Here is a 13,307-nt window from a genome sequence, read left to right as displayed (position 1 = left end):
AAAAAGACTTATCCATGAACACAAAATTAAAACATGGAAAAGAACTGTCTAGTCCTTGAAAGAGGACAGCCCAGAGGGGCTTGTCCAGTGAAGACAGAGGGAGGCCAAGTCACACGAGCCTTCTGATTCTATTCCAGCTTGGCCACGCACAATATGGCATAAAGGAGCCACCCGGGTTGGCTAGCATCACATCTGTTATGTGTGTCCTGGCAAATAAAAACACTAATACTCATGTAAAAAGTTAGACTTTTATGTTAAAAAAAATCCAACTATCTCCCTATGACTCCCCCATACACATATTAACATTTATTCATCCATATATGGTTAGAAATGCTTATCTGGATAAAACATACGAAGTGTTCTGTCTCCAGGGAATGACCTGAGTCTGGGGATGGGGTGGGGAATTCTCTCATTCTTTATACTCTACATATGTTTTTTTTTTTTTTTTTGAGACAGAGTCTCGCTTTGTTGCCCAGGCTAGAGTGAGTGCCGTGGCGTCAGCCTAGCTCACAGCAACCTCACACTCCTGGGCTCAGCAATCCTACTGCCTCAGCCTCCCAAGTAGCTGGGACTACAGGCATGCGCCACCATGCCCGGCTAATTTTTTGTATATATATATTTTTAGTTGACCAATTAATTTCTTTCTATTTTTGGTAGAGACGGGGTCTCACTCAGGCTGGTTTCGAACTCCTGACCTTGAGCAATCCGCCCGTCTCGGCCTCCCAAAGTGCTAGGATACATATGTTTTTTAATTTTTTTAAAAAATGGAATGCTTTCATGTATCTTGTGGAATATAAATGGTTTTAACTTTTAAAAGTGGTTGGGTAGGCTTTTTAATCAATTAAATAATGCTGGTAGATATTATTAGATTTTAAAATTGCAGGGACATGTATGTGTAATGTCTTCTGAGATTGAGGTATCTGCTTTTTTACTTATTGGGTTTATTTTTCCATACATATTGGTCCTTGGGGAAAAGCGGTTCCCTCATTATTTTGTGCATGGAGTGGGGAGGGATTCTTTTAAGTCAAAGTCAAAGGAAATTTATGTTCTTCAGTTTTGTTGTGAAATGGAGACCTAAGTATAGTTAGAACCTTATTTTATATTCTTGCTGGTTTGTCTATGTGTAGTTTTACTCTGATGATAGTTAATTAGTATAGCAGTCCCCAGCCTTTCTGGCACCAGGGACTGGTTTCATGGAAGACAGTTTTTCCCGTGATGGAGTGGGATGGGGGAGGAGGAGCTCAGGCAGTAATGTCCTGGGTGATGTGTAGCTACGTACCTAACAGACTGTGGCCAGTCTGGGGGTTGGGGAACACAATTAGTAGGTAAATTAACATTTGCTTTACATACTTTATTTTTGTTAGTTTACAGCAATGATGTAAAGAAGTTAATATTTACATTTTGTAAATGAGGTATTAGATTACTTAGCAGAGGCTAATAATGCCTTTTCCTTGGGTGTTTAGCTCAAGAATGGTAGTGCTGGGATTGTCTGACTTGAAGCCCTGCTCTCTGAACTCTCCCAAGGTGCCACCTGGTGCACACCCCTTTGAGTTGGATGTTCACCTGATGGTTCATTTTTCTTGCTTCTGTGTATCTTGTTCCTGGATGGATAGTCTCGCTTTATTTAGTTGCATCTTGAGAACTCCGTAGTTGATTCCTTGATTGTTCCAGTCCCAGCCTTCTCTTTTCCATCTTCTTTCTCATCCCTCTTCATGAGAAAGCATTATAATCACTGATTAAACAGCATGAACAGAAGACTCAGGCAGATCTGGGTTTAAGTTCCTTTGCATGACCAGCTAGCTGGGTGAACTTGGGTAAGTTGCTTAATTTCTTTAAACCTTAGGTTTGTATTTGGTTAAATAGGGATAGTAATAGTATCTTTCTGGTAAATAAGTGTGTTAAATTAAATGATGCATATAAAGAAAAAGTTTGGCTCGATAACTGTGGAATTAATACTCATTAAATAATAGCTGTACTTTTCCATATAGCAGCTTGCTTTCCAAGGCATATTAATGTAGGCCAAGATATCTCTTGGAAATTATCATATGAACATGACTTTTGTCTTCTGTCAGTGCAAGCACAGAAAGCTCTTCTCAGGATGCTGAAAGCAGCTTTTCTTCTGAAGATTCTCTACACATGTCTACGCCATGTGCATCTTCCCTGTCTTCCATGGAAAAAATGCCTGCACACCCAGCTCCTCGAAAAGTCACTGACGAGGAGATAAGCTTTGTTAAGACCTGTCTTCAGAGGTGGAGGAGTGAGATTGAACAAGATATACAAGGTTGGCTCTTTTAAAACTTATCAGATAGTTACTCTTTACCTTTTCTGTTTGTTTGAATATTTGGGACTCAGGCACCTTTTGTATACTTCTTGCCATTGCCGTACACGCTGTTTAATTTGGAGTAGTCATTGTGACTTCTTTTGTACTTTTGGTTTTTTTTTTTGTTTGTTTGTTTTTTTGAGACAGGATCTTGCTCTGTTGCCTGGGCTGGAGTACAGTGGCGTCATCATAGCTCACAGCAACCTCAAACTCCTGGGCTCAAGCAATCCTCCTGCGTTAGCTTCCCTGGTAGCTGGGACTATAGGCATACACCACCACACTTAGCTAATTTTTCTATTTTTTTGTAGAGACGGGGTCTCATTCTTGCTCAGGCTGGTCTCAAACTCCTGGCCTCCAGCAGTTCTCTCACCTCGGCCTCCCAAAGTGCTGGGATTACAAGCATGAGTGATTGTGCCCAGCCTTTTTTGCACTTTTAGTGCCCTGTAAGCTTAGTTCATACTCCCATTATGCAGCTGTAGAAGATCCCTCCTAGATTTCCTCTTCAGAATTTCTGGGAATTCCTAGAAGATTTATGATCACCTTTGTTGGGATTTTTCTGTGTGTGCTAATTTCATTTCTATAGTAGTTTATCTGAACTTTGGCTTCAGTTGACCCAGACTTAGAATTTGGCTCTCCTGGATTTCTACCTGTCTTTTCTGTATGAAGCATACTTTAGTTGGAAGAGGTGGAGAATATTTGGGCAATGCAATGTAAAATTCAGTTATTCAACATTCTATTCTTAAAAGTTCTTTGGCTTCATTGCCATATTGCTCAGACTGTCCTTTCCCCTTCCCTTCCACTTTTATCTAGGGAGCAAAAAGACAAATAAAATTCCAAGTTCTCTCAAGTTTTTATTCAGAGAAATTTAGCCCTATTCTTTATTATGTCTCCTCATTTCACATCTTTTCTCTGGGACATATATTTTATACCCAAGTGACCCATTAAGCTCTCTTCCTAAATAGAGACAGTTTTTCCTCTTTAATAAATTTTAGTGTCAATTATAAAAGACAATTTTTTAAAACCTTAATGTAATTATGTTGAACTAAAAGCCTTCATAACATAAAGCACTAGCTCTACTTCGTGGTTCATAAAGGGAAGTTAAAACCATTAGAACCCTGGCCATAGATAAGCAATACTCTTTGCTTAGTTGAAGCAGCCTCTGTGATATGCAATGAGATCATTGTAAAGAAATGTTGTCTTTTTTTTTTTAACAGATTTAAAGAACTGTATTGCAAGCACTACCCAGACTATTGAGCAGATGTACTGTGACCCTCTCCTTCGTCAGGTAGAATGAAAATTGATGGGAAAATAGTCAAAGCGTGCTACTGGTAGATACAAAAAGAAAATAGTAATACAAATTACTCATAATTCTCAGAGCGGAGAGGATATAAAAAGAAAAATGAATTACTTGCAAATGATAATTTAAATAGTACAGTGGGGAAAACTGAACTAGGGTCCAGTTATCTGTCCTTTCACTAAATACCATTATTCTTCGAGATCTTTCCTTTGACAGCCTGCTTTCAAGCATTCTTTCTTTAATAACTTCTAACTACAAAAGGGAGTTAGGGGAGAAATTCTTAACCATCCACGTAAGTTTTAACATTTAACATAGAGTAACATTCTGAGCATTAAGGGGAAAAGAGCCTCAATTCAGGGGCCTTGCAGTGGCTTCTGTGTGAATGAACAGAATGGGCAGAGTGGCTGTAGAGGCACTGTTTGAAGCGAGGCATTGAGGCACAATTCTCTTGCATAATAGAAACACACCATGTAAATCTTGGGTTTCTCCATTTTCTTTTGTGTTATTTGAAAAATCTTTACCAGCAGTAAAAACAGGTCAAGGTACTGATAATAAGTATAAGTTTAATTTGATTCTGTGACTGGCTTTCATGACTTTCACTTACTTAGCACTTAAGATTGCTCTATTTTCCCCATATTGGAAAAAAGTATGCTTTTCAAATGTTGAAACAAACGCATATGTAATAAAAAGGGTCTTCACTCCAGATAGGTGGATGAGGACTCACAAGAAGAAATACAAGGAGCATGTGACTGCATGAAATATGCTAACTTAAATTTTGGTGCCAGAGAAAACAGGTATAGAACAAGATAGCTGTTTACCTTGCTCTCAGGCCCCAAATATGGTGAACATTTTTTTCAGTGTGAGTGGTCAAGTGATTCTGTTTTTAGGTGAACTGATTTTTGAGTTGGAAGGATACAGGTTTAGGTTATCTTTGGTTTTAGATCTATAATCATGGGAGTTTAGAGTCGAAAGAGTCTTCAGAGAGGTCATCAAGTTCAACTGTCTGGTCTTAATGATTTGGGAACTGAGACAGAACTGATAGATTCCAAGGCTGTGTTTTGTTAGTTCATCTTGAATTAATAGGATGTTTTGATACGAACCCCATGTTAAACACATATATAAATAGTCATTTTGTAATAACCTAAACTTTATCAGATTACCTTACTTAACCTGACTAAGGATGTTACTCTCTGATTTGCAGGTGCCTTATCGCTTGCATGCAGTTCTTGTTCATGAAGGACAAGCAAATGCTGGACACTACTGGGCCTATATCTATAATCAACCCCGGCAAATCTGGCTCAAGTACAATGACATCTCTGTTACTGAATCTTCCTGGGAAGAACTTGAAAGAGATTCCTATGGGGGTCTGAGAAATGTTAGTGCCTACTGTCTGATGTATATTAATGATAAACTCCCCCACTTCAATGCAGGTAAAAATATCTTTGCAGAACCCAGAAATTGGGGAAAATTTGTTCTGCCCAGGGAAGGAAAACAGTATTGTACTTCTTTTAAAGAAATACAAGCTATACTATTATTACGTGATAATGCATATATAAAATATAAACAGTATAAAAGGGATTAAAAAGGAAAAACAAGTTTGCTTTCCTACTTGTATCCTTGACCACTGGTCCTGCTCCTCAACAAGTATATACTGTTAGGTTTCTTATGTAGTCTTCAAGAAATGTTCTATGCGTATGTATGCTAGATTTTTATTTATCTGTATCTCTCCCTTCTTTTTTCCCCCAAATGGGATGTTTTTCCATTCAATTCTATACCTTTTTAATTGAGCATTTAGAGATGTTTATAAATAAAACCTACTCATTCTTTTTAATAACTGCATAATAGTTCATTACGTGGGATATATATGTATTATAATTTTTTATATATATATAATTTAAGCCTCCCATTGATAGATTTTTTTTTTTTAAAGAGATAAGCCCTCACTCTGTGACCCAGGCCAGAGTGTAGTGGTGCCATCATAGCTCACTGCAACCTGGAATTCCTGGGCTCAACCGAGCCTCCTGCCTTCCCAGTACCTGAGGCCACAGGCATGTGGTACTACACCTGGCTAATTTTGACAGTTTTTGTAGAGATTGGGGTCTCACTGTGTTGTCTGGAGTGGACTTGAACTCTAGGACTCAAGCAGTCCTCTTGCCTCAGCCTCCCAAAATTCTGGGATTACAGGTGTGAGCCATTAGCTCAACCTTGATAGATTTATAATTGTCTCTAGTTTTTTCCTGTTTTGGTAACATCATTGTATACACATTTTTGTGCCTGCTGGAGAATAGCTAAATTTTAAAAGTATATATGCCTGAACAGTTTCATACTTCTCATACTACTACTACTAATGCTAAGAGCAATAATGGTTATCATTTATATTGGTACTTTACTCCTTCATGCATGGTTTCAAACTTTATTTTTATTTTTTTTTGGAACAGAGTCTCACTTTATTGCCCAGGCTAGAGTGAGTGCCGTGGCGTCAGTCTAGCTCACAGCAACCTCAAACTCCTGGCTCAAGCAATCCTCCTGCCTCAGCCTCCCAAGTAGCTGGGACTACAGGCATTCGCCACCATGCCTGGCTAATTTTTTGTATATATATATTAGTTGGCCAATTAATTTCTTTCTATTTATAGTAGAGACGGGGTCTCGCTCTTGCTCAGGCTGGTTTCGAACTCCTGACCTCGAGCAATCCGCCCGCCTCGGCCTCCCAGAGAGCTAGGATTACAGGCGTGAGCCACCGCGCCCGGCCTTGGTTTCAAACTTTATTTCTCTAATAACTCTAAAAGTGAGGTAACTGGGTAGAAATTACTATCTTCATTTCCTAGCTGCATAACAGGCTCCAAGAGGTTCCATAGCTATGCAGTCAGTATAAAAATGGCAGGCTCAAGATTTGAATCTAGTTCTGACTCCAAATTCTGTGCTGTTTTTAATTTATATTATTCTGTCTTCCTTTTGCATCTTCTGTGAGAGGTCTTATGACCAGCATTTTTACATGTCAGTTAATAGAAGGCTTTTGCATTTAGTATTCAAACTTTACTGCATTGCACAAATAAGAAAACATTAAGGCATTTTGTCCAGGCAGCAAATTATCTTTCTGACATGCTAATGTGATCTGGGGATAGGGAATGGAGAGAATGATCACTTCACAGTCACTGATCTTCAAAATTATATATTTATGGTATGCAGGCATGAATAGCTGCATGTGGGAGTTACAGTACAAATGATTGTACTAGCCGTTGGTAGTATTTGGGAACCCTGTTAAATGCATGCATGGTTCATTTTATATTATAGAAACAAGCAAGTGGAAACTCATTTGCTTAGTGAAAAGGCTAGTTAATGGCAATCAGTATTTGAATATGTTGTTTTGCTATAGATTTTTTTATTGTTTTGGTCAGAAGATTAGAAATGATATTTAATATGTCCTTGATATCCTTGCCATTAAAGCCAGTTATTATGTTATTGACCATTTAACCCTTGTATCAAATTGCTTTCTGATAGCACTTAATTGTGTGAAACTTGAGACAGTATAAATGTATTGAAATTCATCTCTAACCTTCTTGAAATGACCATTCTTATCAATAATAGGTGCAGCAGTTAAATTGATAAAACCAGTTTGAAAATTTCCATTGGATCTAATAATTTTCTATATTTCTGAGAAATGTTTGGTATATCTGGTGCTTGACAGTGACTGACTACTATTCCAAATGCTTAACTCTGTATCATTCATTCATTTGTTCATTTAACAGATGTTTAATGAGTATATACCTAATAAGTCAGGCGCTCTTACTGATGTGCTGTCGCTGTTGGCCTTATATTGTCAGTACAGGTTGAACATCGCAAATCTCAAAATCCAAAATGTTTAAAATCCAAAACTTTGTATGTGTCAACATCATGCTCAAAGGGAATGCTCATTGGAGTATTTCAGGTTTTGGATTTTGGAATTTTGAATTTGGGATGCTCAGCTGATAAGTATGATATTCCAAAGTCTGAAAATATTTGAAGTCCAAAACACTTCTGGTTCCAAGCTTTTTGGATAAGGGATATTCAAATGGATTTGTGGTGGATTATGTGTGTATATATTTTTAGTTAAGAATAGGAAAAAAGATGAAATGTCCTGCTTTCTTGCTTTCCAGAGAGGATATTTTGGTTCCTAGCGACCTTTTGCTGGATGGTACTCCATTTAATTCTGTCTTTCCTAGAGGCAGCCCCTAACGAATCAGATCAAATGTCAGAAGTGGAATCCCTGTCAGTGGAACTGAAGCATTACATTCAGGAAGATAACTGGCGGTTTGAGCAGGAAGTAGAGGAGTGGGAAGAAGAGCAGTCTTGTAAAATTCCTCAAATGGAATCTTCTACCAACTCTTCCTCACAGGATTTCTCTACATCACAAGGTATGTGAGAAGGGCATTTATGCCAGCAATCTAGTAACATTCATGCTGCAGTCCCCCAGCCAGCCCTGCACACTTCAACTGACAAAGTGATGCCGGTCTTCATGATGTATGTATGTGCCTATATATATACCCACAGATACACACACACATACTTCCTGTGTCTTCATATTTTTTTTTTTTTTTTTTGAGACACGAGTCTCACTTTGTTGCCCAGGCTAGAGTGAGTGCCCTGGTATCAGCCTAGCTCACAGCAACCTCAAACTCCTGGGCTCAAGCAATCCTCCTGCCTCAGCCTCCCAAGTAGCTGGGACTACAGGCATGCGCCACCATGCCCGGCTAATTTTTTCTATATATATTAGTTGGCCAATTTCTTTCTATTTATAGTAGAGACGGGGTCTCGCTCTTGCTCAGGCTGGCTTCGAACTCCTGACCTCGAGCAATCCGCCTACCTCGGTCTCCCAGAGTGCTAGGATTACAGGCGTGAGCCACCGCGCCCGTCCTTCCTGTGTCTTCATATATAGTTGGTATGGCAGGCACAACCTGAAAGAATAGATTATGGCTTTAGAATGTGATTTCTGATGAGAAATAACAATTAGAAAGACTAGCTATCTGTACATTCAATGTGTATATAGTTCTACTTATTTACCAGGCTGTAGGAGGAACTACGGTAGGATTAATAGACTTTGTGAAAACTGTTCTCCAAAGGTGATCTTCCTAACAACAGATGATTATTTATAGGAAGCCTTCTTGGCATAAAGAAATTTGACAAAGTTGGGGGTACATTAAATTTGGTAGAATTACCAATGGATTTTTTTTCTGAAGTAGCTACCATTTCTTGTAGTCACTGGTTTCTAAGAGAAATTTGCATAGGCTTTTTAAAAAGCTGTGTTAGAAGCATTGTGTATCCGTCCAGCTTGCTTTTGTCAGTGTTCTAGACTGTTTATCATCAGATGCTAATACCTTTGTACCATTCTTCACCAGAATCTTCAATAGCCCCCTCTCCCGGGGTTCGATGCCTGTCGTCTGAGCATGCTGTGATTGTAAAGGAGCAGACTGCCCAGGCCATTGCAAACACGGCCCGTGCCTATGAGAAGAGTGGTGTGGAAGCAGCACTGAATGAGGTGAGAATGACCGAGAAACTCAAATTCAGGAGGGCCGGGCTTTCAGCCAGTCATTGCCATTTTTCTCACATTTCTATTATTCTGTGTCTCTCCTGCATTTAACCAACCCCTCTTTATTTCTCCTGTTTTTCCTTACTCTTCTCCCCATTCTGCTACCACAGCTTAAGGAAGCTGAACCCAAGAAGCCCATGCCCCAGGAAACAAACCTTGCAGAGCAGTCAGAACAGCCCCCAAAGGCTAATGATGCAGAGTCTACTACCCAGCCTAATTCTGAGGTCTCTGAAGTCGAGATTCCCAGTGTGGGAAGGATTCTGGTTAGATCTGATGCAGATGGATATGATGAGGAGGTACAGAGATGAGTGCAGGATTTAGCTGTTTGTTGTCAGTCTTATATTTCCTTCTGAAGTGACTGGATTAATACATTTTTTTAAATGTGCCTAGAAATAGCTAATCTTTTCTTATTGAAACAGATAATTGATAATGAGGTCTATCTGGTTTTGACCTTAGTTACCATTCTTAAAAGGTATTTATGTTCCTACTGTACACTGCTCTAAGCTTGTACTTGTGGGGGCCACTACAGAGTCTAGATGACTCAGAGTGGTAGCATTTAGTTCCTTTTTTGGATATTTATGACCAAAAAATTGCCTTCTAATTTTAAGTAGAGAATCTTTGTTTTTGATATTAGTCCACCGTTTTTTCTCCAAATATAAATTTTTCAGTTGTCCAGTGAGCAAAACAAATGTGGATTAATATTGTGGATTTTAGTTCTAAAGCTTTATGAAGAAGCTGCTGTAGAATCCCAAATTATTCATTGTCTGCTTCATTTTCAGTTGCACTGCATGTAAATAGTAATGAATCCTGTCTCTCAGACTTTTCTTTCCTGTGGGGTATTTTTTTTTTTTTAAATCATGGAAAGGTTTTCATTTTATAGAGTCATACTTATATAGCCCGTAGTTTCCAGACTATTTTAAATGTACTGTTCATCCTAGTAGCAATTCTAAAATATTTGTCTAAAATCTCAGACACTTGTCCTCTGAGAGCTGCCATTTAACTTCATCCTTCAGCAGTGCCCTTTTGGAGATAATTTTGGACATGGATCTTTCTTCATCCTGCTAAAATCGAGAGAACGTATAGTATAGGAATAGCTTGTCTTGGGTGAGACCTGGCCATTATGTGGAGGGACAGAGGCCATGCATGCACTTAGGAATGGGTGTGTGAGGCTTGACTTTCATTGGATGCTGGCCCCAGGGCACACTGCTGTGCTTCCCTGCAGCCCTCTGTTCAGCTTGGTTTCATACAGTCTTCTTTTGAACCTTCTTCTCTCTTCTTTCTCTCTGTTTTGTGTCCTCTTGTGGTAGGTGATGCTGAGCCCTGCCATGCAAGGGGTCATCCTGGCCATAGCTAAAGCCCGTCAGACCTTTGACCGAGATGGGTCTGAAGCAGGGCTTATTAAGGTATCTCTGTTTTTAAAATTCTAATCCTTGTAACACACGTATCATAATATTGGGGCAATAATTCTATAAGATGGGGGAAAATGGGATTAAAGCTAAGCTCTGTGGCATACACACGTAGTCCCAGCCCCTCAGGAGGCTGAGGCAGGAAGATGATTTGAGACCAGGAGTTCAAGGCTGCAGTGCTCTATAATCACACCTGTGAGTGGCCACTGCACTCCTGCTTGGGTGACAGAGCAAGACCCCATCTCTTTATTTAAAAAAAAATAAAAATAAAAAATGAGTCTTCTCCTGAAATGAAACATAAAACTCCCTTTCCTATTCAACTGGTGAACAAGCTGTTCCGTAGTACTGTTCACTTCTCTTTTGGCACTAACCCAGCCTTGGTTGGCAGTGCCGTACACCTAGCCTAGAGGGATTTTTGTTGTTGTTTGGAGGCATCTATTAACACTGTGAGTGGATTGTGCCTTTGTCGTTTTGAGGCCATGATATAAACAAATAGGCCATGCTTTTGAAGTATTTCAATACAATTTAAGATACTTGAATAAAATTGCATTTGTATGGATGTTTAAAATCCAAGTCAATGGGACTCAAGAATATGCCTTTTACAACAATTAAAACTAAGTATTTAAGCAGTTACTGGGGAGGCTGAGATGAGAGGATCACTTGAGCCTAGGAGTTGGAACATAGCCAGACTTCATCTCTTAAAAACAAAACTAAACAAAAAATATTTGTTTTTCTGGAAATTTCTTGAGAAAAATGAGTTTCTTATGAGTACAATATATTTTTGGTGCCAGAATGCTAGAGGATTTTTATCCCTTATGAAATGCAGACAACTTAAAGATTGATTCCTTTAAGCTGGCCTTTGTAGTTCCTCCAATAAGAATTCTTTAGAAGTCGTCTTGGAGAGTTATGAGACCATCTAGCTCTTAGGCATCCATTTCTGCGTGCAGAAGCCCACAATGCACTCTTTTCTAACTGTTGATTCTGCCTTCAATAGGCATTCCACGAAGAATACTCCAGGCTCTATCAGCTTGCCAAAGAGACTCCCACCTCTCACAGCGACCCTCGACTTCAGCATGTCCTTGTCTACTTTTTCCAAAATGAAGCACCTAAAAGGGTAGTAGAACGGACCCTTCTGGAACAGTTTGCAGATAAAAATCTTAGCTATGATGAAAGGTGAGAGGGGAATACTCAGGTGACTCACCCTGGGTCTGGCTAGACTAAGTCGTCTGATGGGGAATTTTGCCTGTACCCTTCCATTGCTTTCTGACCTTTGTCCCACACAGATCAATCAGCATTATGAAGGTGGCTCAAGCTAAACTGAAGGAAATTGGTCCAGATGACATGAATATGGAAGAGTACAAGGTGAAGTCTTTCTTGAAATCTACAAAGCAAAAACTAATTTCTTAGGCAAATGGTACCTGAGGCCAAATTAACAATTTTGTGCTATCACAGACTGACTTGTTCTCCCACCTCTCCCTGCCCCCCCCCAAAAAAAAATCTGGGAAAGAATGGATAAATGATCTTTCTGACTCTCAGAATAGCAGGCCTCTTTATTTTCATTCTTCTGTTGAATGCATCAACATTTCATTTCCCTTAAAAACCTACTTTAGCTTTGTCCTAGGCCATATAATTCTTGAAATCATGGTTTGATTTGTTTTAAATGATACAGTTGTTAAAATATGCATTAAAATATATACATAATTATAAATTTTTTTTAAAAGATAGATTTTATGTGGGAGGCCGAGGCGGGCGGATTGCTCAAGGTCAGGAGTTCAAAACCAGCCTGAGCAAGAGCGAGACCCCGTCTCTACTATAAATAGAAAGAAATTAATTGGCCAACTGATATATATATATAAAAAAAAAAATTAGCCGGGCATAGTGGCGCATGCCTGTAGTCCCAGCTACTCGGGAGGCTGAGGCAGAAGGATCACTGGAGCCCAGGAGTTTGAGGTTGCTGTGAGCTAGGCTGACGCCACGGCACTCACTCTAGCCTGGACAACAAAGCGAGACTCTGTCTCAAAAAAAAAAAAAAAAAAAAAAATAGATTTTATGTAAAACAATGTTATGTGCCACGTAAGGTGTACCCACCACATTTACTGGGCATGACTTGGAAGAGCTTTGTCCTTCCATCTTTCCCATTGATGGTTTCATCAGTACTTGAGAGGTCATTCATTTAAACCAGAGCTGAATGACTTTGACATGGCTATTGGAAATTAAGATAATAAATTCTAAAGCTCATGTTAAATAAATATTTCTGTTCCTCAGTGAAAGGAATAGAACATTGAAATTAAGGTCAGTGGTAGACTTTTATTTTAAATGTTGAATGTGTTTTTTTCCTGAAAGCTTTTATGTTTGTTTTTGTGGCTGGCCAGATGTGCTCAGTAAATATTTGTATTGAATTTAAAACTTGGGTGGAAAGTGCAGCACTAGTTTATTATGAGCATAGTCATTAATGATAGTCATTCCTTTTCAGAAGTGGCATGAAGATTATAGTTTGTTCCGAAAGGTGTCTGTGTATCTCCTAACAGGCCTGGAGCTCTATCAGAAAGGAAAGTATGTTGGCCTTATTTGTTTCACCAAGATTATGGGTGAGGACACTTACTTATTGATGCCCATCTAGGAACACCAAGAGTCATAGCTGTAACCTACGTGTCACATACGCTAGTGTGCCTCTTCTCTTTCTAGTGTTTTAGTTTTGCTCTCAATGTCACACATCATTTT

At 39.1% G+C, this 13,307-nt stretch overlaps 1 protein-coding gene across 7 annotated transcripts in view; it reads left to right on the top strand.

The window, feature by feature from the left end:
- USP28 (ubiquitin specific peptidase 28) overlaps positions 1–13,307 on the top strand; it is a 64,565-nt gene that overhangs the window by 45,687 nt on the left and 5,571 nt on the right. For 3 of the 7 annotated variants that reach the window (XM_076002522.1, XM_076002521.1, XM_076002528.1), the window contains exons 14-23: positions 2,073–2,281; positions 3,535–3,605; positions 4,819–5,047; positions 7,817–8,008; positions 8,990–9,129; positions 9,291–9,476; positions 10,488–10,583; positions 11,581–11,759; positions 11,870–11,948; positions 13,060–13,139. In XM_076002522.1, the coding sequence (XP_075858637.1) occupies positions 2,073–2,281; positions 3,535–3,605; positions 4,819–5,047; positions 7,817–8,008; positions 8,990–9,129; positions 9,291–9,476; positions 10,488–10,583; positions 11,581–11,759; positions 11,870–11,948; positions 13,060–13,139 (1,461 nt within the window). The remainder of the gene's footprint in view (positions 1–2,072; positions 2,282–3,534; positions 3,606–4,818; positions 5,048–7,816; positions 8,009–8,989; positions 9,130–9,290; positions 9,477–10,487; positions 10,584–11,580; positions 11,760–11,869; positions 11,949–13,059; positions 13,140–13,307) is intronic. The other 4 variants (XM_076002524.1, XM_076002523.1, XM_076002527.1 and 1 more) reach the window with 2 other exon arrangements.

Source organism: Microcebus murinus, chromosome 4 (genome assembly GCF_040939455.1).
Source record: "Microcebus murinus isolate Inina chromosome 4, M.murinus_Inina_mat1.0, whole genome shotgun sequence".
Classification (NCBI taxonomy): Eukaryota; Metazoa; Chordata; class Mammalia; order Primates; family Cheirogaleidae; genus Microcebus; species Microcebus murinus.
The sequence above is the reverse complement of the archived record's forward strand: the minus strand, read 5'-3'. Positions and strand labels throughout refer to the sequence as shown.